The sequence below is a fragment of the Amphiprion ocellaris genome, chromosome 1, assembly GCF_022539595.1.
Source record: "Amphiprion ocellaris isolate individual 3 ecotype Okinawa chromosome 1, ASM2253959v1, whole genome shotgun sequence".
In the NCBI taxonomy this organism is placed as follows: Eukaryota; Metazoa; Chordata; class Actinopteri; family Pomacentridae; genus Amphiprion; species Amphiprion ocellaris.
The window spans coordinates 36989261-37017109 of record NC_072766.1 but is presented as its reverse complement, the minus strand read 5'-3'; the positions used below and the strand labels follow the sequence as shown (position 1 = coordinate 37017109).

The 27849-nt window shown below is 37.8% G+C and overlaps 2 protein-coding genes across 5 annotated transcripts; one reads left to right on the top strand and one right to left on the bottom strand.

Annotated features, from left to right (window-relative positions):
• Positions 1 to 342: 342 nt before the first annotated feature.
• Positions 343 to 22555, top strand: LOC111581020 (troponin T, fast skeletal muscle isoforms-like). Of its 4 annotated transcripts, XM_023288986.3 has the most exons (15): positions 344 to 493; positions 5659 to 5698; positions 5808 to 5821; positions 8045 to 8179; positions 12765 to 12782; positions 13035 to 13049; positions 14667 to 14685; positions 14806 to 14851; positions 16788 to 16904; positions 17020 to 17097; positions 17280 to 17393; positions 17479 to 17588; positions 18754 to 18844; positions 21475 to 21515; positions 22286 to 22555. In XM_023288986.3, the coding sequence occupies exons 2-15, from the start codon at positions 5679 to 5681 to the stop codon at positions 22320 to 22322; spliced, it is 855 nt and encodes a 284-aa protein (XP_023144754.1). In that variant the 5' UTR covers positions 344 to 493; positions 5659 to 5678; the 3' UTR covers positions 22323 to 22555. The 4 variants fall into 4 exon arrangements, with proteins under 4 accessions (XP_054864971.1, XP_054864967.1, XP_023144754.1 ...); XM_055008996.1 differs by lacking the exon at positions 12765 to 12782 and having other exon boundaries at positions 343 to 493; XM_055008992.1 differs by lacking the exon at positions 13035 to 13049 and having other exon boundaries at positions 343 to 493.
• Positions 22556 to 23680: 1125 nt separating this feature from the next.
• On the bottom strand, positions 23681 to 27372 carry LOC111581022 (myoblast determination protein 1 homolog). The gene is made up of 3 exons (XM_023288996.3): positions 26663 to 27372; positions 25996 to 26068; positions 23681 to 24270 (listed from the first exon to the last, which is right to left on the bottom strand). The coding sequence occupies exons 1-3, from the start codon at positions 27203 to 27205 to the stop codon at positions 24077 to 24079; spliced, it is 810 nt and encodes a 269-aa protein (XP_023144764.1). The 5' UTR covers positions 27206 to 27372; the 3' UTR covers positions 23681 to 24076.
• Positions 27373 to 27849: the final 477 nt, after the last annotated feature.

Below are 27849 nucleotides of genomic sequence, written 5' to 3'. Positions count from 1 at the left end.
TTATGGCCCACTTCTATTATTATTCTTCCATTCTGCCGCTCTGCACTGACTGATTGACTGACCAGTTGATGAAGTGGCTGGCGCACAAACACACACACACAAACACACAGACACACACACTTTCCCTCCATTGTCTGGATGCCAAGCTGATGTGTAACGGTCGCTCTCAGCCTTCTATCACTGTAAATTTAGCAACAGAAGCTTCTCAGCTGCTCCTTTCCTAAACCTGAGCCCTCCTCTTCCATCCACAGTATTTCACCCATCTCCTTCTCCAGGGTCACCACCCTCCCTGCCATCACCGCCACCTTTCCACGCATAAACACTCGCACATAAACACACCAGCACACACACACTCCGGTCTCATCCCGCAGCCAATAAGGGCCTGATGAGCTCAAGTATCACTATAACACAAGGACTTATTCTCTGAGCCGAGCCTGCAGATTCTAACAGACCTTCATCTTCATCGTCAGAGGAGCTTCTCGTCCCCTCTGAGGTGAGTCCACTGCAGACGTTGGACCACTTTCCAACACTAAAAAAAACATCTTTCCGACAGCTAGTTTCTCGTTTTAGGACAAAATCTGCTTTTTGTAGATTTGTTTGGATTTTTGTTGCGTTTGTGTGCCTCACAGATCAACTTCTGTGCTCCACCGCTGCAGGCTGTAGCTTCAGGAGGAGCGCTTGAACGTAGACCTTCACATGTTTCACTGCATGTCAGACATGTGTAGTTTACATTTGGGATCATTAACAGTTCCACTCAAGAGCTGGAGTCCCATTTCCTCAGCACAGCGAGATGAAAGAGTTAAAAAACAAACAGGCACTTCATGTAAAATGTGCACATTTTAGGACATTTATATTCATTCAAAATGATGGAAGAAAATTTAGGAACTCTAGAGGGAACAGAAGAGTGTATTTAAGTAATCAAAGGCATAAAATACTGAGATACAGCTAAGTGTTGTGTGAAACCAGAGCAGAGAGGCCAAACATTAAGGAGCTGTAAGTTGTTGCTATAAATCAATTTTAAAACCAGTTTTAATTGTTTGTATCTCCACGTACCACCTTTAACTTTCGATATTTAGTCTAATTTACACGTTTCCAAATAAGACACTTGCTGCACAGGCACTGAAGCAATAGAGGTAAACCTGTTGAATTGTCTGATATAAATGGAGCTCTTGCTGGTAGTTTCTAGAAACTCACAAATCAACATGCCAGCATGAGCCTTGTGCTTATTGCAGGTCTTATGTCACAAAGAAATGCAGACTCTTTGACTCAAACTCAGATTCAATCGCATTAGATCAGAATATTTTCTTGTTTCCTTCCTCTTCACTCACAGTAAACTGAATATCTTAGGGTCATCTTGGCTTTGAGAAACACTGTTTTTCAACCATTTTAGACCAAAAATATGAAAATAATCCTAAACTGCTGCCTAAATTTGTACCTCGGATAGATGCTTGTTCATCGATTTACATGAGCAGATTTCTGGATAAAGTCAGGATGATTATTATTATTTCAGGATCAAAGGCAATTATTAGTAATCAAGAAGACTGATGTCAACATTTGAGACCAAGATATGTTTGTAGTTCTGTTCGTTTTCAAAGTTTAAAAACAAAACTTTGGTTTATGTGTAACAACTTTCATTAAAAGACGGTGACATTATTATTTTTTTTTTTTTTTTTTTTACCATTTATCCTTCAGTGTTGACTGACTATTGCTAACAGTGATGTGTAACCAATCGGATAGTGCTGTGGGCGGGACATTGCTCCAAATGAGAGATGTGTATTTTTTATTCAAGTATTTGACTGGAAATCAGTTTTTAAAAATATATACAAATATTTGATCCAATAATCCGCTAGGTTAATATTTAGTTGACCCCAACTCTCCGTCATAAAAACTCTTTCATGTCTCATATAGTTGTCTTTCATTTTATAATACCTGTAATTTATACTCAGGTACTTTAAAACAAGGCCAACATCTTAAAGGTATGAGGTTTTGAAATAGCTCCTCTCTCAGGGTCAGACTGATGCAACTCGTCTCATCTTGTATCAGCATTTCGATCTAAATCTGCCCTCGATTGGCTCAGGATTCGACTTTCCCTCCAAGTCTCACCTGTCTGAGCGGTCTTAGGGTTTTAGTTTTCAGAAAGACTCAGGAACACTTCTCAGCATTCAGTGTTCTCATACTGGGGAAATGAAGAGAGCATCCACTAAATATACTGAGTGCTGAAGTGTCGGTATGTACTGAGCGAATGCTGGACACACAGAGGTGAGGCCGCTGTCAGCTGTAAGTCGATCAAAGAGCTCATTTGTCGGTCGGGGACGGCGATTGGCCGCCTGAGCTCGGTGGATCCTCCCGCTGGACCGAGCTGAGGGATTAAAGCAGCTATTTGGACACCGTTCCTCAGCTGATGGGCAGAAATATGATCCAGAACTAATCCTCCCAGCCCTCTGCAGCTGTGCCCACCGCTAAGTGCGAAGGAGTCATCCAAAGACACTTTATATATATCAAATATGATATAGTTGGATATAGAATATGCAGCGAATGACAGAGCTTCAGCTTGATCCCCTGCGGACTTAATTAAAATGATGCTGGAGTTTTACAACACAGAAGAACATTTTCACACTGACGCCAATATCAGGGTTTCTTTTCCATATATGAGAGCAAGTTTGGTTATTTCTAAATTGTGAATCCAGGAAAGCTAGTTTCAGCAATATTAGCTAGACTAATATTTAAATACATTTGCTCCCTACGCGTGAAGTTGAGCAGTAGAATTGTCTGAGCATGTTACAATCAATACAATCAAGGACTGGTTTATCCAATTTGTTTTATTCTCACATCTCAGTATTATCAATTAAAGCAGCCAGTTTTGACTTAATTTGTCCAAGTGTTACGACTATCCGAGGTGTTTGTGTCTACTTCATGTACAGTGGAGCTGAAGGGAAGTTTGTTTGTGTTTCTCACAGCTTTGTAAAAATAACTTCAAAAACTCAGCACTGTAAATCATCATAATTTTGTTAAACTTAAAAACATGCTGCTATAAAAATGAGATAAGTGATTGGGCGGAATAATAACTTTGAAGTTGTTTGGAAGTGAGCTTTTAAACTTATAAAACCCGCTGATTTCAATGAAATTGAGGAAAAAAATAGAGATATTAAGATGATTTCTGTCAAATTGGTCTCATATTTATACATTATCAACTTGTGAAGTTACTTTGTGACATTATAAAATTAGAAATATACAGTTGTAGGGAGTAACTTTAATGCTAAATTGGTTATTGGTGCCTCACATTGTTATCATTATATCAGAAGTGTGTTCCTAAACGTAACATGTAGTCAAGATATGTAAATCATAAACATGAAAAACTGATGCAGCTCAACTGTGGAAAGATATTTCACCATGCTGAATGTATCTTTCTGTCTCAAGTATCTCTCTAATTTGTCTTGACACTTGTCTTCTCTCTGCTTTGTGTGAACACATCCTGCAGTTCAGCCGAATAATTTATCTGAATTTTGGACTGTTGGCTTCTAAGCGCAGAAATTTCGGTGTACTTATAGAATCTGATTAAATTTTTGTGAAATTTTAAATGAAACATGCATAACAAAGTGATTTTGAAAAAATATCACTGTAAGAAAAAAATTGATTAATATTCCTGATGGAATCGCATGTTACATAATTAGTTCAAGGACCGTCAGAAGTGTAAAAATGCAAAGCTTCTTTCACTTTTCATAGTTTCTGGCTCAGATAAATGGTATCATTTTGGCCGTTTTATTGTCAAGATAACAGCTTTTAAACTTGCTGGCGAGTTTTGGGAAGTGAAGAGCTCTGACACTTAGAAGTAGAACATTCAAACAGATATAATTTGATAAAACACGAGTTAAAAATCAGTTCACGAGGAAAGATTAGTTGATTACTGTTTGGCAGAACGTTTTTTCAGTTTTTTAAATAGTGCATTGAAGTCGAATGTGAAATTGATGCTTCATACATTGCCTATACCAAATCTTACCATAGAAAACCTCAAGTAAAATACTGGCAATTCTTAAGTGTAATGAATCTCAGTTTACGGCTTACTACTGAGTGAATTATTTAGTGCTTACTACAATATTTAGGGAGCATAAAATGATGAATACACGTCGTGGACAATGATCTGGCACTTTGAATGAGCTAAGAAAATGATCTTACAAATACGGTTAACAATGATGTTTCTGCATTATTCAGTGTAGAAGCTGATGTCGAATTTCTAAAGTAATGATTTAAGGCATTAAAACTCAAAACCTTTGCAAACGGAACCAAAAATGCAAGATGTAAGTTTAAAATAAACAGAGTCTTTATATTTTGGGTAAACTGACCTTTTAACATCCTTTAAATTCAATATGAACAGCACATCTCAGGTGGGAGGCAGAATATCTACTTAATATAAAGTCAAAGGAGCACCAACTATCCTTTAAGCTGATGGTGGCTCATATGACACAAGTCTTGATGAAGTGTAATGTTCTGTAGTGTCGGATTAGATTCTTACATGTCAAAACAAACCTGTTGACCAGCTGAGTAAACAGTCCTGGACAAGGTGTGAAAATGTTTCACCGAGGACTCTGAATGTGCTGCTGCGGCTTTCTGGCCTTTTAAAAGGCTGAAGTCACATCACGGAAGGATTTACCTGAGAGTAAAGAAGCATTTTTAAGATTTCTATCAACAGCTTAAGTATTCATCAGAGCTTTGAGTGGTGCGCCAATGCAAACGTGAACAAAATGGGTTGGACTCACACAAAATTAACCAAAAGACATGAAATTAAATAGAAACCGCTGAAAGTTTTCCTTTAGCTTTAGTTGTTAGCAGCACAGTCATCTGGTGAAAACTCCTCTATGTTTTTGTACTGCAGTGTATATTACAGAAAACCACTTGTCAATTTTGCGATTATCATGCAGTACTTCATAGCACAAATATTGGAAACAGCAGATCTACCAGCACAAGTATGTATGTATGTACTGTATGTATGTATGTACTGTATAGATAGATAGATAGACAGACAGACAGACAGACAGACAGACAGACAGACAGACAGACAGACAGACAGACAGACAGATGAGTACTTAAAAAAACTGCTGTGGTTAGGAGAGCGTAAGGCCGCTGCTACTTCTCATGCCGCCATCATTATGTTCACATTTATGGTTTTACCCTCTTCTTTTTTATTCCACTTGTTCTTTTTATTTGGTTGTGACATTTTTGGTGCTTTTATTATTTTAGAAATTTTTTACTGTGGATTTTTTCCACTTTTTTCCGTATCTGGTGCTTTTTCTTTCTGTTTGAACTGTCTTTAAAAACTCTGTCTTTAAATGGTGCTATATAAATAAGGTTATTATTGTTATTGTTATTATTACTGCATGTGAGCTGTAGAGATTCTGGTTGGAAGCTCTGCTGCTCTCAGAGGGAGCTAGGCTAGCTGCTCAGGTCTTTATGCTAAGCTAACCGGCAGCTGTTTTAACCCTAACATATAGGCTCTGACATATTTACGTCCTCGTAACAATAACACGTAAACTGTAGCAGCAGGCGCTTGGTATTTCTGCAGCGGGACAGACGTCTCTCTAGGGATCAAACTCAATCTTTTTATATCAGCGCCATCCCTACGCTGCTTTTTAAACTCACCAGGCTGTTCGTCTTCGCCTTCAGGTGTGAAGTCTGCTGTCAACATGTCTGACGTCGAGGACTTGTAAGTGAATCGTTCTCTGACCAACGCCTGATGTTTGATCAGTTCTAATTCTATAAGCTGGGATTCATGGTTTGATTGATTCTTGAATGTCTTCTCTTTCGTTTTTCAGGGATCAGGTCGAGGGTAAGTGACAACTACTTAGTGTGTTTCATTTATTATACGTGTAAAACAACAACATAGATCAGCTATGTCTGTAATTTAAGCTATTTTTCAGCACAGTTACTGACTTTGAATAAGACTTGAAAGTGAACTTGGACCTGACAAAATTAGCTCTTTTCTTCTCTATGTGGTTTTAATAAAAGCAACCACAGTATTTGCACAAAGTTGATTCTGTTTCTCCTTTATTATGATATTAAATCTCAAAATATATTGGAAATTATTTCTCAAGTGCACTGCTAACATAATATTTTGTATGCATTTGTATGAAAATACATATTTGAATGTTTTTTTTTTTTTTTTACATTGACTGACCACTTAACTAATGTCAGCTGGGTAATATTTGTATGTAATTACAAAATGACACTATGTTATATTTGTTTCTGTTGTCCCGCAATATTTTTTTTCCTAACTGAAGAGGAGGAAGGTAAAGACGACTGAACCGACTCGACATTTAAGACGTTTCTCCATTATACTAATGTGTCAGCTGCTTTGTTTCACCCCTAATTTGAAGTATTTGTCACCGACAACTGCTTTTTAAATACATTATATACTAACATCTGCACAGACTTAATTAGAATCTTAGTGGAATTTAAATAATAGAAAATGAACCCATGATTTAGGTGTAATAGATGGGAAATGTTGAGTAGATCTGCTATGTAGTTTCGTTTCCTACAGTAGGAGCAGCAACTTTTAAACCGTGAGAAAACATCTTTATGTTTTTATATTAGGACGTAAAAAATAAACTTGGATAATAATCTGGGAGTGATCATAATATAGATATTTATTTCCAAGCTGCTGCAGCGTAACTAACATCCGGCTGTCAGTCAAACACTTCTAAATTAAGGGTGACTTCTCTCTGAGTGAGATTTTGAATCACATGGTTAAGAAAATAATGTGACCGAGCATCGAGGCTGTCTACATTTATTTTCTTAGCATGTGACACGTTTACATGGTCATCTGTTAATGTCAGTGCCGCCGTCATTGACCTCATTTACACAACGGCCATATTTGAAACAACGGATGTTGAAAACTACCTGAAGAAGTTAAAACTGGAGTTATTGATCTAAAAATCAACAGGGACTTTAATCAAACATCAAACTTTACTGCTATCTCGCTAGCAATTAGTTTAGCTGCTGTTAGAAAAGCTTAACAGATGAATTTTTTCTTTACATTAAAAATGAATTAAAACATTTCTGGATTTGCCATCTACATTCTTAGTTAAATTATCATATACTTGTTAGAATTTACGTCGTTAACAATCTGAACAAAGTTAAAAACAGACTAGCATTCACAAATTACAGCTCTCACCAACCCAGTCCTCCAATGTCATATTCTCAAGGTTCTGGCTGTAAAATATGATCAAAGGAAGCTCAAGCAGTATTATAAAAGCTAAATATCTGAACATAAGAAGCGAGCAAGAAGATCAAAATTAGTCCTACTTTTCTGCAATTTGAGTTATCGTCAATGTAAATGTGAGTTCTTACTTCTGGGGGAAAAAAACTGTCAGTTTTAGCTTGTATATTTAAGTGGTGAGATGTTAATATTTAGGATTTTCTAAGTTCCTCATAACTGTAAAATGAAATAAGCTGTGTGGACAACACATTTCCCACAGTTTTCTGTGTGACGACTTAACCGCATCCATTTATGAACCTCACAGACTGAAATATACATTTTGAAACATTAGAAGCATTTTTGAAGACAATATTTGTTATTTTATTCCCTACTGGTGCCTTTCAACTGATGTTAGTCCCTACATTTATGGATGGCGTTGTTGTAGTTGCCACAAATAAACACTAAAATTAAGTTTACCCACATGAGATCAATGATCTTGTGAAAATAAAAGATACAAAACAGACTCCATGGCTTCTCTCAGCTTCCATATTCTGGATTTCTAAGGACGGTGTTTGATCTTCGTACACTGAAACTGTTCTTCAGGTGGTTTTGTGCATCAGCAGTTGAATATGGCTTCTGTGTGAAAGGTCTTTTGACTTTGTCTCATCATCATCTGTTTCTCTCTCTCTGTTCTCCAGCAGCGCTGTCCTCCGCTCACCCATCCGTCCTCTCTGTAACTAAAGTAATCTGTCACTTTTGGTTTCTAATGGCTCTGTCATGTCTATGGTCTCCATTAACGGCCTTCTCCGACACCCTCCCTCTCCCCGGCGGTTTGGTGCATGCTGCGTGCCGTAGCCCAGGAGGAGGTAGTAGAAGTAGAAGTAGCCCCTGAGGCGGAGGCCCAGGTAGAAGCAGAGCCAGAGGTAGAGCCTGAACCAGAACCAGAACCAGAGCCACAGGTGGTGCAGCGGGTGGTTCATGAGGAGGAAGGTACGTGGCATGGGCAGTCCGTTCACCCTTCTCCTGCAGAACATCCAGCACTCTGCTCTGTAGGCTAGACAGTGCTGATCAACACGCTGCAAAACATGTCTGCCTGACAGGCCGGAGTGCTGAGTCTTAAAAGATGATTTAGTTTAAGTTTACATTTTAAAATATTCTGCAAAGCTAAAACAACAGACACTTAATCTGTTCCTTTACTGCCTTTTAATTAGTGACATTGGGAAGAAAAAGAATATTTTTGCATTTTTTTTCACAGTATGCTCATCAAAGTGAATTTATTCTGTACTTATTAAGAAACAAACTTTGCACCTAACTTTAACACAGTTATATACAGTACACAAATTGTAATATGAACTATAACATCAACTTTGGATTACTCATATTTCACAGGAAAAAAATGCATTACACTTAAAGAAAAATGTAATTCAGTTCTTATTGATCTTCTCAGCACTTATTTGGGACCGGTGAAGCATCTATTTGTGATTTACATCAATAATTGGTTCTAAATTTGTGGAAGTGAGTCCTATTATTTTGCCATTTGGTCTCATTTAATTATTGCAAAAAAGCTATTAAGTAAAATCACACAATTAGTTTAGAAAGTAATATTTTCTTCATTGCTGCTACCAAAATCTACCAGGAAGTGGTGACAATTTCATGACTCCTTATCTCTAGATCGAGTGATTTCTTTCTGGAGTAGTGATATCAAGTAAAATTCATGGTAACCCTGGCCCTTTTTTCCCTCTAAAATAAAGTAAATTTGAAGACTCAAGACTCTGTTGTCTTGTTGGGTTCGATATTTTTGCAGCTAGCTAGCCTAGTTACACCTTAGCTTCTCTTTAGCCCCTTCCACTGGAGTTACCTCCTCTTCATAACTGCCCAGTGTGACAAAAGTCTGCAAAACAAATGAAGTTTCCAGATGCATTTACAGCTGAATAAGTGGTTAGAAATCTTTCGAAAACTACAACAGCCAACACAAAATCCACACATTTTCAATATAAGGTCAGGAGCTACATACTCGCTTCACAGCTTCACATTTCCTCCAAATTTGGACTGGTGTCGCGTTTCCTGAACATTAACATACATACAGCACAGGTGAACTGAACAATTCAGAGGGCTTGAATTCACTTTAAATATCCACTTTAAGTTACATTAAGAGGTTCAGTGTTTTGTATTGAAGCCTTTATTAAAACACATTCATGCTCTTCAGAGGTTGATCCCATTTCATTGTAGATTTTTAAAAACATGTTTCCACCACAGGAACATTCTTCCAGGGATAAGAACCTTTTGAGAACTCAGCTGTTTTATCTGGATTTTCACCAAAGAAACCAGGGTGTAAATGATGTTTCAGAGACAACAGTTTACCTCCTTAGTCCCCTCTTTGTGACTTGTTAATATTTACTTAGTACTCGACTTTACAGCCGCAAAAGAGTACATTTATTTTCTCCGGACAAAACACAAAATTGTTATTTTGCAGTGCAAGCAAAGGTGATGACAGCCTCTTCTTTCAAATACAGTAGTAGCATTGGTAGACATAATCTTTTTTGTAAAAGTACCACTACTGGTATGTAACAAGTCCTGCATGAAAAATCCTACTTGTAAAAGTAATCTTAATCTTAAACGTAAAGGAAGCTGTGAATTTTCCTTCTGAAATGTGGTGCAGCAGAATATTAAATAAGCATAAATGGAAATACTTAAGTAAATGAAAACTACCAAGTACAGTATTTGTAAAAGTATTTCATTACTTCCCACCACAGGTTAGAAGACTAATTCTCCTAAAGTTCATTGATCTTTGAAATGGAAATGTAGGTAACAGCTGAAGCAAACTTTTAGAATCTTAGAAAGTTCCTGGTATATAATCCCTACAATTAAAACTAGTCGAAATGCAGCTACTGATTTCTTGTTTGCTGCTGGCTTCCCGGCAAAAATATTAACGATATCTGTAGCTATCAAGTCAACATACTGCCTTGAGCAAGTTGCTGCTCACATTAATGTTTCCACACTGATGAAATCTCTTGATTTAGATAATTCTCGTGAAAAACTTTGAAGAAATTAAACATTTCCATGCCCTCTAGTCTGTTTTAGTCAAACTGTACTTCAGTTTTCCACAACTCTCCACGAAACAGCAGATTTATCACATTCCAGATCCCTTCAAGGCCCGTTTTTAATATCTTCTAGTCCTCCTTTGAACCCCTTTTAGAGTGCACTGCAGCAAACATTTACTTTATCAAACATCTACAGCACATCTTGCATCACCATCAGCGTTAGCTGACAAATCAGTTTGTCCTGTTCCAGCATTACTGCTACTTGTTCTGAATATGAGCTGTGCATATAGATGTTGAAAGGAGAAGATGAAACTCAGCCGCCTTTACATGAAACTGTTGCCCTCTTTCATCTGTGGCCTTCTATGCATTTCAACGTCCCATTTTGTTTTTAATGGTCATCTCCATTGTTTGCATTTTGGCAAACTCGTGTCACTCTTCAAGGCCAAAGCACAAAGGATGATGGGTAATTTCAGTCATGTAAAAGCGATTTCTTCGCCTCCTTTCAGTCCATGTTTAGCATCTTTTTCTCTGTGTGTAGATGTAGAGTGAGATCGGCAGATTGCTTTAAAGCATTTACATTGGGGTGTTGTGATGCAAAGCAATCATTATCACCATTCTAGTTCTGTTCAGATGCACATTTGATTCATGTTAAATTTATTTACAGCTGGAGTCACTGCACAAGTCCCTGGGCTTAATGCACATTTCTAGAACCAATGCTTCAATGTCACTGCTTCAGCAACACGAGTGTAGAAAATTTCCAAAACTTTAATCTGTTGGCAGATTGGTAAATCTGCATTGAGCCACTGTGACCACTAGAGGGCAGAATGTATCTAAAACAAGCCACTGACCACAAATACTTGACTTCTAATAGCACAAAATAGGTGCTTAAACTCCAAAAAACTCTTCCTAAATGTAATCATGTTTTCTGAATTTCCATATCTAGACTTTACTTTTACTTGACTAAAGCTGGTGTGGAAGTTAACATTGAGAAAGATTATGAAGAACAAACAACATTGGCATTAAGCTTCAAGGCAAACAGAAATCCATTCATTTGTGGGTTTCTGCTGAATGAATTTTGAAGTCCACACGTGTAAAACATGCTAGAAAATGAAATAATTTAATCTTAAATTCGTATATGGGACGGTTTTTATTTTTACGACCATTGCTTGAAATGGCTTAATATTTGGTATGATTGCCATACTAACTGCAAAGAGATAAAAACTGATCTCAAAACTTCTACAAAAAACAAAAAAAAACTACCAAGAGACCTAAAATGAGCATAAGGGAATGCAAAATGACTGCAAAGAGACGCAAAACAGATATAAATTGATGCAAAACAACTACAACCTGATGTGAAATGACCACAGACATTAAACAACGACAAAGAGGTGCAACATAACTAAAAACAGAGGTCAAATGACTAAAAAGAGAAACAAAACAGCTCCAAGGAGAAACAAAACAGCTCCAAGGAGAAACAAAACATATGAAAACAGATCTACATCTGCCAAAAATGCCAACAAGACCTTACAGAGACAAAAATACTAAGTGAAAATGAATGGAAAATTAACCAAAAAGAGACAGAACAATTACAAAAATCGGAAGAAATCTTTACATAAACATCCTTGTTATTGTGTTTTTATGTAGTCAGAAACATGTAGTCTCCACAAAAAAACTAGAAAAGCACTCAGAGAGCGCAGTACTCCGCCAAGGCTGTCCATTCCCCCAGATGGCAGTCAGAAATGCAGCATTTTTTTTTTTTTAGAAATGCAGCATTTGTTTGTTAGTTATTGATGATCAGAAATCACAGCACCACAGACTGTGTCCATGTAATATAGATGTACCCACAAACAAAATGACCTTGCACTGAGCACAAGTGTGTGTTATGCATGTGTACGTTATGTACGGACACCGAATCACGTGACCTAAATATGTAGCGGGCGGCGGGAATTGATGGGACTCAAAAACACCTCCACAATTTAATCAACTGTTCCTTATATGATTTCTGATGGATAAGTCCTGGTAAGTCCACAGCGGTGGATTTGTAGTAAGATCACAATCATGTGATCGTCAGCAGGCAGCTGACGTAGTGTTCACTTGTCATAGTTACAGTGACGCCGTGCCGCTATCTCGCAATGATACAGAAATCTGTAACAAATCCGTGGATCCAGACTATAAGCTGCATCACTGCCAAAATCTAATCACTTGGTCCTTGTTTCATTTCTGACCTTCCCTGAAAATTTCATCCAAATCTGTTAGTCTCTTTTTGAGCAACGTTTCTAACAGACAGACAAACCAACGCCAAGTATCATAGAACTCTGCCATGTTCCTTGTTGGAGTGACAAAAAGATCAGGTGGGATAATAAATAATGGACTTGTGCAGTAGCTGCCCCTGCCTCTCCAATTGGAACATGAACATCCCAATCTGTAAATGTGCTTGATGAGCCGTGCATCGTAAAGAGTACAGGAGCAGGCTGCCACCTTCAATCACTAATGATTTCTGTTCTGCTCTTGCTTTGGACGCTTGCTGCATGCAGAGGCCTATGAAGAGGAAGGTATGTTGATTTGAATTCTTCTCTGTTCTTCTGACTGGACGTGTTATCTGTTTCTCTGTCACTTAATTGCTGGTTTTAGTTAAAAAAAAACAACAACAATGCAGAATTAACCAATTCGCTTTAGTCTCAGGCTACCGAGGCGACGTGGAGGAACAGGGTGAAGGATTCATAACTGCTGAGTCATGGTTTCGGGCCCCACTGCTCATCTCTGCTTCTTCTCTTTTTTGCATGAATGTGTCCTGCCATTGGAAGAGGGAGATCAAGATGGTAGTTTGTATTTCCTGCTGAGTCGCTGTTGCTTTGCCTGCTTTTTCCTCCCCTCGTGTTATGTCTGTTTCTTTTATTCCAGTGTGAGGGTCCCGTAAAACAAATAAAAAGCTAATCACACACTTCCCAAACCCAGTTGTGCCTTTATCACAAAAACGATTAACAGAAATTACAAATTCAGAGTTTGTGTGCGCTGACGTACTGTATGTTCAGAAAGTTTAACTATTAAATAGTTTTATGTGGTGATTTATGATCCTGATTAGCACTTTAAATTACACTGGTTTGATTCACACACTAATGCACAACAAATTAACATTGTGAAATAGAAAAGTAAGGTAACATCTTATATTATAGTGGCCTTGTTTCTGTGTACAAACCTTTACTTTAAAGAAGATACACAGCAGTCCTGCTTCAGTTAGATGTACTTACAATGTTTTTGACAACATTACATGAAAGATAGTTTAGCATTATGGGAAATGAGCTTGTCATTAATCATTTTCATGTCTTCTGAATACAAACCCACTGCAGATGCCGGTCAGCTTAGTTTAGCTTAGGTTAAACGCTAAAACCGCTGTTTTAAAATAACAAAATCCAAGAAACCGGAGACATCTTCTGCATTAATAACATTAAAATGCTACGCTGATAGAAAACAGCCCATGTAGATAAGAGCACTTGGTTTCAGCATGGCTACATTTAACATTAGAATGCCTTTTTTCAGTCTTTTTAAAAGAAATTTTAGGTCACGGACCTGCTAAACTGCAGAAACTAAATGGAGACTAGAAGCTTCTGGGTGCACAGCTCTACTGTAGCTTGCATTTGAGGCGTTTGAGGAACATTGGTAAAGTTAAACGTCTATTGATAAGAAGATGTTCAACAAGTGAGGTGTTTTGGGTCCAATTTAATAAACATTTTGCCTCTAAGAAATGCCCTGATCTCAGGTGAAGAAAAACCTTATTGGAAAGCAAAGATTTGAACATTAGCTGGAATGTAGCACCTTGTGGAAGCAGAAAATGATCTGTTTACTTAAAAGTGAAAGTACACTAATAATGGTTTGTTCTTAAATTCAAAACACAATCGTAATCAAAATCATTGTGATTATTATTTTGGTCATTATTCTGCAGCCCTAATACGTAACTCCATGTAAAACAACAAATTGTCATTTTTACACTTTGTTTGTATCAGACCCTTTGGGCATAGCTTAGTAGCTAAACAGCCCATCATTATAGCTTTAAGAGAGCGTTTCCAGCAAGTTAATTTCTCCTTACTCAGCAATAAAACAAATAACAGCACTTCCCAAAATGTCAAACTATTAATCTGTTTTTAACTGAAGCACCTGTGTAAGTTTTCAAGCTGAATTACTGTGTATTTACAAGGCTAACGTACAGAAACGAGGTCAGTGTTGATGGAAAGTACTGCTAAAATTAAAACTCACTCTCACATTACAATGATCTACTGGAGGTGTGAAACAACCTGCAGCCCTCAGATGTAACTCAGCTTGTCCACATGGATCTAGTCCGTGATTAACCAGCAGATCTTTACACTCTCTGCACATTTATGTTCCTGACGGTTCAATATTTCTCTTCTCTCCCTGCTGTTGTCTTGATGCCGACAAACCAGAAGAGAAGCCAAAGTTCAAGTGAGTACATTTGCTGTCTTTCATCCATAACGGAAACATTGTGTTTCCACATTGCTGGCGCTTACAAATAACTTGTGGTTTGTTTATTACAGTATTTTTGTATGTTCTCTCCTTCAATAGACCCTCTGCTCCGAAGATCCCTGATGGCGAGAAAGTGGACTTCGATGTGAGCTTTTAAGCCGAACTGAACATTTTTTTGCAATTCTTCCTCCAAACCGAAAGTTTATGACGTTTTGTTTGACAGCAGACAGCTGACATGTGATTTGAAAGCCTCTTCAATGCTGTCAGTTTTGTCCAAATCCAGGCCAATCCAATTGTGGCGTTGACAATCAAAGTCTGAACAGACATCAAAGTTCTTACAGGGCAAACAAACCCCCCAAAACATTCACATACACTGCCGTTCAAAGGTTTGGACTCACTTAGAAACATCCTTATTTTCGAAAGAAAAAAATGTTTTTTCAACGAGGATCGCATTAAATGAATCAGAAAAACAGTCTAGACATTGTTAATGTGGTAAAGGACTATTCTAGCTCTTAATGGAATAGCTACATAGGGGTACAGAGGAACATTTCCAGCTACCATCACTCCTGTGTTCTAATGCTACATTGTGTTAGCTAATGGTGTTGAAAGGCTAATTGATGATTAGAAAACCCTTGTACAGTTATGTTAGCACATGGATAAAAGTGTGAGTTTTCATGGAAAACATGAAACTGCCTGGGTGACCCCAAACTTTTGAATGATAGTGTATTCCTGCAACATTATCTAAAAAACTGAAGAGATAAATGTCCTCACTGATGCATGAGACACAGAGACAACTGGAAACAAACTTTATGTTAAATATTATTATTTAGCCATTCTAATTTTTCTTTCTTTTCCGCCCCTTCAGTCTTGCTTAAGCAACTACTCCATTCATACAACATTCCTCTGCACATGCAAAAAGAAGCACCTAGAAAGATCCTTCTATAAAGCTACACTTTGGTGACGATTACTCCACCACACCATGAATCAGAACAACAGAAAACAAAAAAGAAACAAACACTTTTTTTGATTAAAAAATACCATCAAAGGCTATCACAGATGTATAAATAAAAGGTGAGGAGACCAGAACAGGTCAGATTAGGAGATGTTCATTATAACTTCTAAGAGACAACTCTAAAACGCAAAGTGTCCTTTGTGATGGTAAAACTATAATGTTCAGAAGGGGTGATGCTACATATTCTTCCTGCCTTCTGTTTAAGTTTAAATTGTGCAATCAATTTAGTAAGTCGCTTGTCTGAAAGTGTCTGTAGTTACTAAGAATGTATGAAGGACTTAATCAGTATTTAATTTAGAAAACGCTGGTGCAACTCAATTCTAGCAATCTATTATACCTTCTAAACCAGGTGTAAATTAGTGACGTTGTGCAGTTAGTCGAATAAAAGATTGCATGTTCCTTCCCTCCTAGTCGGCACCAGAAATAACAGCCGGTTAAACGGATTTATAATATGTGTGGTCAGATCAGCCCCTCCGCTCCCTCTCTAACGTCTGGATGTTGTAAACCAGCAAAGTGGAAAACTGTGACAGATGACAAAAGGTAAAAGCAGCACAGTTTGGCAGTACTTTGATCTAGAAAATGATATGATTGCATGTAGGCAGAATAAACTTGCATATAGCAACTCAATGCACAATCACACTAAATGGTATTTAAATTACAATTTGGTAATTTAAGTGTGTCATTAACTGTTCCAAATTGCACCCAAATATAAAAGTTCTTTTTTTCAGACAATATTTAACCTCACTGACTAAACTGTGCTCAATTCTGCCATTTTTAAAAGTGTTTTCTGAATTTTAGATTAGTCAGCTGGTGGTCTAATTTAGAATTCCAATAAACTGACAGGGAAATGGTCTTTAGGAACATCTCTTGTGTGAGAAACTAAACCCTACATAAAACAAACTGCAGCTTAATCTCATTTAATTTAGCCATATATTATAACTTAGTATGCACTGATAAACAGCTAGTTAAAGATGCGCCTGATTATTTTGGGTTTAAACCAGCAGCTACTGTCTCAGTCATTGTGGCAGCTACTGGTTAGTAAAAGCGGCCTCGTGTCTTTCTCTAACAGGACATCCAGAAGAAACGTCAAAACAAAGATCTGATTGAGCTGCAGTCGCTGATCGATGCTCACTTTGAGTGCAGGAAGAAGGAGGAGGAGGAACTCATCGCTCTCAAAGACAGAATTGTGAGATTGAACCCAAATGAAGCATGACAGGAGGCCCTTCATGATAAAAACACCATAAAACAAATCAGCCTGCTGAAGTATTTCTAAAGTGCTGTGTTTTGACTTGTGATTTCAGGAGAAGCGCCGCGCCGAGCGAGCTGAGCAGCAGAGGATTCGTTCTGAGAAGGATAAAGAGCGACAGGCCAGGAGAGAGGTATGAAGTTTTTAATCTGCCGTCTGTCTCAGATTAAGCCCATAACTATCTTAAATTTTCAGTAGGAGATACAGATTAAGAATAGTGCATCAGTGGATTAGAAAAGTAACAACACCAGACTGAAAAACAGTCACGCTAACTCTTTTTACTTGTCCTTCTGTCAATCTGGATTCATTTTACAGGCTGAGCGGCAGAGAAAGGAAGAGGCCGACGCCCAGAGGAAGGCCGACGATGACGCCAAGAAGAAGATTGCACTGAGCAACATGGGATCGGGCTACAGCAGCCACCTGCAGAGGGTGTGTCTTTATGTTTTCTGATTTTTAGCAGGCAGCAGGAGGATTGTGACAAACATGGAGTTTTTAACCAGTGCGGCTTTTCTAGATTGACCAGAAGAGAGGCAAGAAGCAGACTGAAAGAGAAAAGAAGAAGAAGATTCTGACAGAGAGATGCAAACCCTTGAACATCGACAACTTCAGCGAGGACAAGCTGAGGTAACCCCCAGAGAATCACGGTCAACATTTACCATAGTGCTTTGGTTACACTCGTGATTTAACAAGTGTTTGGAGCAGACAAATAGCACGTAATGACCCAGAATCATCTGGCACATGAGGACATGAAAACAGAACTACCACAAACTATCTCCTGCATCACCACAAAGTATTTCACCAATTCAAAGCAGCCTAAATGCAAAATAGTAAGCCACTAAATAAGAGTTTTTTTAGAAATTTATAGCATCTACTCATCTCTTCTCTCTCATACAGATTTTTGAAACCAGCATCCATCTAAAAATTAAGACAAAAATAAAAATTATGTGATTCCCCATGTGGACTCGATCATGCCAGATATCACAAATAAAAGACGCTCCCCAACACTGCAGAACATCCCTAAGAAATCTCACATCTTTACATTTTCCTGAGTGCCAAAGAGATCAATTAAATGTTGCCTATAGTTTAATGTGTACAGAACAAACAGAAAATTCTAAACACTAATATGGCTGGGATTATGCATTAAGTCATTTTGCCATGAGGCTAAAAAATACACCTCAATGTGGAACTCACTGAATCCATTAAGGTCCAACAAAAGATTATAGACACATGTTATAATGAAATATAGTTCATCATGCCCAAAATAGAGGTGGAAAAATTACAAAATTCCTTAATTGTTTCGTGTTTCACTGTCTAGAACTGTCCCATCACATTTTTATATCTCTGGAACACGAAAATTCTCCTTAACTCATTCAAACACATATGTTTATCATGTGTGGAAAACCTGCTTAACCATGCAAGAACTCTTAACACTTGAAAAGAAACAATTCTCATGGAAAAACTGCTTTTTTAAGTCGCCAAATTTATGCTGAAGATAACAGTCTACAGCTTCTAAATAATTCTATTAAAAGCCTTTGTATGAGGAACAAAACAACAAAACAGGAAAGCATGTATTTCAGGGACAAAAGAGCAATTAGGATGAGTTTTCATTCATGCTGGACTGATCTAATTTTGATAAAATTGACAAGAGTTAAGAGAAAACCACATTTGCAGGTTAAAACAGGGTTACTCTTCCAACTGCCACTTATCCACGTGGAGAAACATGTTATTTTCATCTGTTTTAGCTATGAGTGTTTGATTGAATCTCTGGTTTGTGGATTGTTTTTGTTAGGGAAAAGGCAAAAGAGCTGTGGGAGTGGCTGCACAGCCTGGAGGCTATCAAATACGACCACGGTGAGAAGCTCAAGAGACAGCGATATGAGGTCAGTGAGGAAACGTTGAGTATTTCTGCTATACACTGCAACACACCCTCAGTCTCCAAAAGTCCTGGTTTGCATGATTTCTTGCTGTGATCAAAGGGAAATCAAAATCAGCAATTTTAGTGGGTTTCAATGGAGGCATTAGTGTCTTTAAGGCCCTGAGTCCGACTTTGTTTCGGTAGATGATGATAGTTATGGTATTAGAAGTTCAGACTTTAAATTCTCTCCAACATACACACTCTTGCCAAATTTTATGGCATAAAAAATTAAACATAGAAATGACAAAATGCCTTTGTGATCCCATGAGCGTTAATTACAGTACCTGAATAAATGTGCTTAGGTTAGGTTTTTACCACTGGCCTTTTTGACAGCTGAAGTTATTATAAATAATAATGATTAATCAAACCTTCAGCAACACTCATAATGAGATGCAGCCTTTACAGTTCACACAGTTGTACAAACCACAACACTAAAAAAAAGATATTTCTGTGGGAACAAAAGGGTAAAAAGCAGCACTCACCATCACCTGTAGATGAAATCCATCCTCCGGTTCTTTCAGATGGAGGATCTCCTCATACAGCTGCAGCTTCAGGGGAACAGCAGCTCCAGAGAGAGTCATATTTGTCCAGCTGTATTCCTCGGATATTTGAAACGGCGTAAAGTTGTGGCACACTGACTCCATGTTGCTCAGAAAAGTCTGTAGATCAGTTGGGTTACTCCTCGTCCTTTTATACATCTGTTTGAGCTCATCCATGCTAGCACCAGCACTAATCAACTTAACTGCTTTTCAGAAACAAAAAAGTTAAAACAACCTGAAAAGTAAGTCTAGTGCCCCAGTAAACCTTTGATAACCTCGGTAAATCCTTCCAGCTCAGGTGCAGTTTTCCGCTCGTAATTACATCTGGAAAAAAAGGCTACCGGAAGTAGCTCTGAGGAGCGGACATCGCTGTTTCCGTTAGCATGTAGCTTAGCTCGCTAACAGCCCGCCAACGGCTCAAGCTCAAAGTTAATGGCCACAGCTGGGGGCTAGTTAGCACCAATACACGGTGCTGGGCGGCAACGGCGATACTTTAACTACAGTTATCCGTACTGTGGTGGTAACAGCGTCTTCAATTTAACAGCTTTATGCTGCTATGTTTTTCTTTATTAAATCAAGCTAGCACTTCTGAAAGACGGTCGACGGCGGAGCTTTCACGGTGTCTGAAATAAAGCTAAGAATCGGTCCATGACGTCACCGACATGCACGGATTCGTATTTGTTACTGACAGAAGCACTTCCGTATGACCGTGATGACAGCACGCACCGATCCTTAACACAGTCCAGGGCCTAGTCAACAGTTAACTGCTAGCTAGCTGTACTTCACTATCTGAATAAAATTACATATTAAATGAATTAATACATTTCTATAATAGCTTATAGAAATACAATATTTGGATTCTTGGGCATTTTGCATATTTTTGAGGGGTATTACTCTCAATTTTTAATTAGGTAATTTGGTGGAGTGTGTAATATTGTATGGTTTAAACCTTAATTTTTAAATTACTTAGATAAATTCATGTAATATATAATATTGTAGAATCTAAATTTTAATATTTAAACTTGTTAGGTACACAATGACAGTATTGAAGAGTCGTATAGCAGTGGGTCTTAATGTCTATATTTAAATGAAGTAAATGTAGATGAAAAATAATTTTGTGTAGTCTTAAATTTAATAATTAAATGAGTCAAGTAACTTATATATTGAATAATCGTAGAGTTTCAACCCTAATATTTAAAATTTTCAGGCAAATTTATATACTAAATAATTTTCAAAAGTCTTAACCACAATATTTAAATTAGTCAGGTAAATGTAGATAAATAATATTGTATGAAATTTAATATTTAACTTGGTCAGGTACTTTTATATAATGACAAATATTTTAGGGTCTTAACTTCAGGCAAATTTATATAATAAATAGTATTGTAAAATCTTAACCACAATATTTACATTTGTCAGGTAATTTATGTTAGTAAATAATATTGTGTGATCTTAAAATAATCATTTAAATTAGACAAGTAAATTTATATAATGTATTGTAGAGCCCTATCCTTAATATATAAACGTGTTAGGTACATTTGTAACAGTAATCTTATTTCTCAATTAGAAAGCTCAGCATCTGTTATTTTAATGTGCAGTATAATAATTGGCTTGACTAAACTTCTCTTGTCATGATGATGTAGCTTAGCTCGCTGCACTTCTCTATCTAGTAAAACCTTTTCTGACTGCTAGCTTCATCCATTACACTTTCCAAATAGCTCGTACCTCATCCACCACTGCTGACACATTGCTGAGCCTCTGGGATGTTCTCTCACTGCATATCAAAATCAAAATTTGATGACCGGTGATACAAACACAGAGGAGATTTTAGTTTTTTGTGTTTTCCTCTGGTAGTTCAGTTGTAACCAGCAGTGCATCTAACTTTGTTGACGTTCTCTTAGTATAATCATGTTACAGATTATAGTGACGAGCCGGAACAAGCTGATTCTGTGAGTCAGGGAGGAAAAAGAGAAAACAAAAGGGGGTAAAGTGTGTGTTTAGGGTTGTAGGCTGTGTACAGGTGAGACATCTGCTTCAATACCTGTCTGCTTTTCAGGTGATCTCCCTCAGAAACCGCATCGATGAGCTGCAGAAACAGTAAGTAAAGATTCGATTACTCATGTTACGCAGACATGAATCTGTTAGTACAGTAAGAATGTGGTGACTTTGACTTCTTTGAGGGTCAAAAACAATAAAAATCATTAAATGTTATAGTGATGACAAATAGATAAATCATTTTATGAATGTTTTGTGCCTTTGTAGATAAACTGATCTGTAGGTTTTAATGTGTAAATGATAAACTGAGACTTGATGTTTTTGAAACTGAACTTATTTTTCTCAAGTAATTTCAGGTTGTTCATGATGTTTTGTAAAAAGACAATTCCTTAAATGGGAACATTTTCAGAACGTATCTTTTTTGCACTAAAACAAAGGAAAAAATTGTTATTGTGGTTAATTATAGGTTATTATGCTGTGATTTTACTGGTCCGGCTCACTTGAGATTAAATTAAGTTCCTGAACTAAAATGAGTTAGACACCTCTGCTTTAGGTTATTTATTTAGGTGTAATTAAATTTCATATGTTTGTATTTTAATGGTGTAAATCTACAGTGCCAGATAGTTTTCTTCTGGTTCAGTAATGGGCAATCCGAGAATGTGACTCGACTGCATCTGCAGACTGCAAAATACAAAAAAAGAGACTTTGCCACATGCATCCAATAGTAGTACACAGGATGCAGTATACACCCTGGCAGCAGGGGGCGCTGTAGACCTAAAAGACAGTCAGGTTACTTGGTGATGGTGCATGTGATGTTCTAAAAGTCTCACTATGCAGATCTGACTCTGTTGTTTGCGTTTGGCGCTCTGCAGCAGCAAGAAGGGAGCCGCCTCTCGCCGCAGGAAGTGAGCGGCTCCTCGGTGCCGGTCGGGCCGAGCAGGAGGCGCTTTCCGTCGGCCACAGCAGCGGCTCAGACCCCCCAGAGACACCCACAGCTCCGGATCGTCAACTGGACGCCTCAGCGCCTGAGTGAAACGGTTTCAGGATGAATTTAGAATAAATAAGTAAATGAAAAACAAAAATATGACTGCGTTTGTGTAAAGAAAGTGTGACAGTTCAGACAATAAAATTATTGATCTATTCGTCTCTGTATGTCCACATTCTTATCGAGAAATCCATTTTTAATTAAATAGCGTCTTGTGAAATAATAGTTCTTCAGAAATCCAACACAAGAAACTAAATGTAAGATAACTGGACTTATATTGTTTAAATCTGCATCTGAAGGGAATAATTCTGAAAAAAAATCACCCAAAAAACTTAAGATGATCACTGCAGTTAACCTTCAGTAAAATATTTTATTGTTTTAATAACGTTATGCTATTTTAATTACATTATTCTTGTTTTATATGATCATATTATTTGATAAGAGTCGAAACCTGATGGCTTCTGAAACATTTATGTTACTTGTGACAATAATTTTACTGGAAAATAGAAAACTTTAAGCTCATTCACTATTTGTTAATATTTCAGTGTTGGTTTTTTTTTTTTTTAATTTTTTTAGCACATTACAAATAACTCTGCTGGTATATTGTTATTCCGCTTTTTTTTTCAAGAGCAGTTCATTTTACATGAGCTTTAGCAAAAGCTGTAAATGAAATGAGTTTATCTTGTTGAACACATATTTAACCAAATCCACCCATATTTAGCCTCTTAAAAACATCATTTTCACCACTGCAGTTTAAAAAGAAACTTTAAAGACACTTTACAGCTGCTGTAATTAACATTTTTGTGCTACTAATGGATAAAATTACAGTGTAAAATGAAAGAGGTCGTCTATAGAAACAAACACATAAAGGATTATTATCAAAATACAGGAGTTTCCGTAAGCTCTATGGCTCATTTTAATGTTTTTCCTCTGCAACTTTGGTGTAGTATTAGTAGAAAAAGCTCTAAATATCCACTGTTCAAAGTCAAACAGCAGATAAACACAGTAAGAGACGAGGTAATGCAGCAGATATTTTCCTCAGCAGCTGGTGGAGACCAAAAACAGAGCAAAAAGAGTTAATATTGGACATAAATTGATAAAGGGGACACAAGCATGACTTTGAAGGATTAAATTGCTCTGCAATGGCTGGATTTGTAAATACGCAGCTGTTATGTTGAGTTAAAAGGTCAGTGAGGTGCCCCTAAAAGGCCTAAAAAATCAGTTATTGCAGGTTTTTACATAATTACTGATAAAAACCATGGAGTGATTAGGAGAGGAGAAGTCACAATATAAATATTTCTTTATTAAAATCTCATGAACTCATAAATAATATAGAAACATGAATGTATTGTTTTACATTTTATGAACAGTCAGCTCTTATTACAGGCAGCACCAAGTGGTCCTCAGTTATTATCAGCAGAAATCAGTCTGGAAAAGGTCCTCTGGTAGAATTCTGCTACCTTCAGTTCATCCAGGAGGAGAAAACCTGAAGAAACTGGACTCAAACTTTCGGAGAAAGGGGGTTATTATGAACAATCGTAAGTCTCACTTCAGTGACTTACTGTACAAAACAGGAATATTACAGTGTTTTTTTTCACGGTGCCACCTGCGCTCCCCTCCGTCAAAATGGAGGCTTAAGTCTGTCTTTGTGGAATTTGAGTCCTCGCCTCCGTCGGCCTCAGTGCGGCTCATAGACGCTGTTGGGTTCAGCAGGTGGACTGGAGACTGCAGGGCTGCTGTGAGGGGATCCGGGGCCTCGGGGGACCACGCTGTCTCCGATGGGGGCCACAGCTGGGTCGGTGCTGATCCGCTCCACGATGCTGGACAAACAGTCCAAACTGGAAATGAGCGACGTCTTACTGCTGCTGCCATCTTTAGAGAAGAAACAGGAAAAATTAGTCTTTGGCTCTGTTTTTTTTTTCTTAGAAATGTACACTACCGTTCAAAAATCTGGGGTCACCCAGACAATTTCATGTTCTAACATAATTGCACAAGGGTTTTCTGATTAGAGTACACTGTAAGAAAAAAAAAAGTTATTTTTTTTGGTAAAATTCTGGCAGCTGCAGTCGCCAGAACGCTACTGTAAGATTACGGTAAAACGTTTTCTTCACTCACAGTAAAGGAATGTAATTATACTGTTGATGTTATGGATTAAAAAAAATTGCTTGATTCCATATTTTACTGCAAAAAAAGCTTAAACTTTTTTTAAATAAATGTAGTTTTACTTGAAAATTTACATGAAAATATCGTAAACTTTTGAACGGTAGTGTACATGAATTAAAGTTGCTTCATAGGAGTTAAAGTTGCTCTATATTAATTAAAGCTGCTTTATATTAGTTAAAGTTGTTCTATATTAGCTAAAGTAGATATTATTAAAGTTGCTCTGAAGGAGTTAAAGTTGCTCCATATAATTTAAATTTGCTCAAAATAAGTTAAAGTGTCTCTACATTCCTTAAAGTTGCTCTAAATGAGTTAAAGTTTACCTACACTACTGTTCAAAAGTTTGGGTCCACCCAGACAATTTCATGTTTTCCATGAAAACTCACACTTTATCCATGTACTAACATAACTGCACAAGGGTTTTCTAATCATCAATGAGCCTTTCAACACCATTAGCTAACACAATGTAGCATTAGAACACAGGAGTGATGGTTGCTGGAAATGTTCCTCTGTACCTCTATGGAGATATTCCATTAAAAATCATCCGTTTCCAGCTAGAATAGTCATTTACCACATTAACAATGTCTACACTGGATTTATGATTAATTTAATGTTATCTTCAATGAAAAAAAAACTGCTTTTCTGTCAAAACTTTGGGCATTTCTAAGTGACCCATATCTTTTGAATGGTGCTGTAAAGCATATATGCTATTATATTAGTATTATATATATTTAACATTTTACTGAAGATTTACTCGCAATTAAATGATGTGTCAAAGATGCCATTGATGAGGCTGCATTTTGGAGGATAACTCATCTGTTATTGTCCTCAGTAGTCACTGTGCTACAATTACCAGCTGATACATTCATAATATGCACAGATGTTTGCTGTCAGTTTAAAATATCCAGGTTGAAATGATTTAATAACCTGCAAATAATGGCTTTTTACGCTGACTTACAAATCATTTAGGCTCATTTAACTCATCTTCAAGTATCTATCTATATCTATCTGCTGGTTGAAGAGTAGGCATGATGTTGTTTGGTTTGCAGCAGCATCTGCTAAATCGAATAAGAGGCAAGTTATAATAAAGAACAAATGTATCATATTATTTTTAGTAAAGAGGCCCACTTTAAATTAGAATAAAAAGCGAAAGCAGATGTGTTATATTAAGGGTGAAACTCCATAAGCTATGCTCATAAAGGAGTCCTAAATTATGTTAAATGTAGTCATATTTAAAGGATAAATTAGTTTTATTAATGAGGAAAATCATCACGTTTGAGAAGATTAAAGCCATTTCAGAGGATAAACTGGTCTTACTAAAGACCGCTGGCAAAACCTGAAGCAGAAACAGAAACTTTCCATAAAAAGAAAGCGAAACAACTTGTAGTAAAATAAAAACTTCTCATATTAAAGTTGTGACAGGACTAAAGAACTCACCGTCTGCTGTCTGACTGCAGAAGGAGGCGTCACTGTTTTCACTTCTGGCTGAACATGGAGAAATAAAATCCATCTGGAAACAAAAAACACCCAAAGTCAATAACAGCGAATCAAACAAAACCCCTCAACTATCTGTTGCAGCTCGATTTATTTAGGAGTGAATTAGAATCCTGAAGAGTTTGATCCACATGGTTGAGATTTTAAACCTTCAGTCTGTAAAAAGCTTTATTAATTAAACCTATGCAACTCTTAATTTTACATTATAGCATGTTGTTAGCATGTATTAGATCAAGGACTAATATTTCCTGTGAGGTCACACAGATTTGCAGCTGCTCAAAACTGCTGATAAGTTTTTAAAACAAATGAATACAGGTAAAAAAAAAAAAAAGACATTTCAGATTTAATGTAGGGAAAAAAAGCAAACCATAGCGGTTTGCTTTTTTCCTATATTAAGTCTGAAAGGTCTTTTTTGAAACAAATTACAGCTGTGTTAGGTTAAAAGTGTTAATATGTCTCTAAAACAGCATTTGGACAAGTGTTTACGTCATGTTTGGGTCCAAAACATTTCCATTCTGAGGTTTAAATTCATCAGACTGAATCACTGCGGTCACAAACAGCTGATTCCTTGCATTCCTGCTGTTAACTGTTCAGCTGCTCCTGAACTCACCATTCCCTCAGAGCAGTTGGATCCGGGGCTGGAGGCGTCCGACTCCCCGCTGTAGTGCTCCAGCGGGGGGTAGAAGCCGTCGTCTCGTCCGGCCCTCAGCAGCGCCTGCAGGGACTCGATGTAGGAGATGGCGTTGCGTAGGATCTCCACTTTGGGCAGCCTCTGGTTGGGGTTGGAGGCCGTGCAGCGTTTGAGGGTCTCGAAGGCGTCGTTGACTTTACTGAGCCGCCGCCTCTCCCTCATCGTCGCCGCCTTCCTCCGGTCTGCGTGGGTCGTCTTCCTCTTGCAGGCTTTGCAGGCCCACAGCAGGCAGTGGCCCGCCTGGTGGAGGCCCCCGGGGGCCCTCACATGCTGGTCCTCCTCCTCTTCCTCCTCCTCAGCAATGGGGACGTGGTGGTGAAGGTGGTCCTCGGACTTCAGCAGGCCGGCGTGCAGCAGCCGGGCGTCCAGGTCGTCGAAGAAGTTGAGGTCGCCGGTGCTGAAGCAGGGGTCATAGAGGTCGTCGGCTGAGGAGAGAGGGAAGGGAAAGTCTGACAGATCCATCGGCCTCGGCAGCGACTCCCACAGAGGAGCTCAGAGTTTCTTCTGATAAGAGAAAAAGTCTCCCAAAGAGTCCACCACAGGTTGAACTACACAGAAAGAAGGTGACTAAAATAAAACCAGTGATGAGCAGAGAGCGTTTAAAGGGCCAGTCTGTGTAACCTCAGCTCCTGGGGTTGGTTCCTCTTTATAAAGCCCTGGCTGAGGAGGCGGGGCTCTGCTGGAACCGACCAATCAGCTGAGGGGTGTGAGACTGTAATGTGGGGTCACTGAGGTGAAACTCAGCAACAAAAAGGAAGCAATAAAACAGCAATCAAGTCCGTCTTTACAAATCATTCAGGCTGCTGTTCTAAATAAATGTTGTGCTCCTCACTAAGTGGTTTAACACACATATTAAACCATCCCTCTTCTGATTTTAAATGTTCCTAAATCAAGATCTAAAATATGGATGAGAGAAATTAGTGCATCTGCTGTTTCCACTGAGGAACTGTGATAAAAGTCATCACTCTGCCACATTTGAGAGCTTTTCTTCACACAAATCATTCAGTCTGCTCTTATAAATAAATGTTGTGTTCCTCACTAAATGGTTTAACACAGAGACATTAAACATCCTTCTTATGATTAAGTTTCTAAACAGTTTCCTAAAT

Bases quoted from the DNA above. Each gene is read 5' to 3' on its own strand.
- LOC111581020 (XM_023288986.3), top strand. From the start codon at position 5,679: ATGTCTGACGTCGAGGACTT. The intron at 17,098-17,279 runs GTATGAAGTTTT...TTCATTTTACAG, and splicing joins AGCGACAGGCCAGGAGAGAG to GCTGAGCGGCAGAGAAAGGA. The intron at 18,845-21,474 runs GTCAGTGAGGAA...TCTGCTTTTCAG, and splicing joins TCAAGAGACAGCGATATGAG to GTGATCTCCCTCAGAAACCG.
- LOC111581022 (XM_023288996.3), bottom strand. From the start codon at position 27,205: ATGGATCTGTCAGACTTTCCCTTCCCTCTCTCCTCAGCCGACGACCTC. The intron at 26,069-26,662 runs GTGAGTTCAGGA...TTTTGTTTCCAG, and splicing joins CCAACTGCTCTGAGGGAATG to ATGGATTTTATTTCTCCATG. The intron at 24,271-25,995 runs GTGAGTTCTTTA...TCTTCTCTAAAG, and splicing joins CTGCAGTCAGACAGCAGACG to ATGGCAGCAGCAGTAAGACG.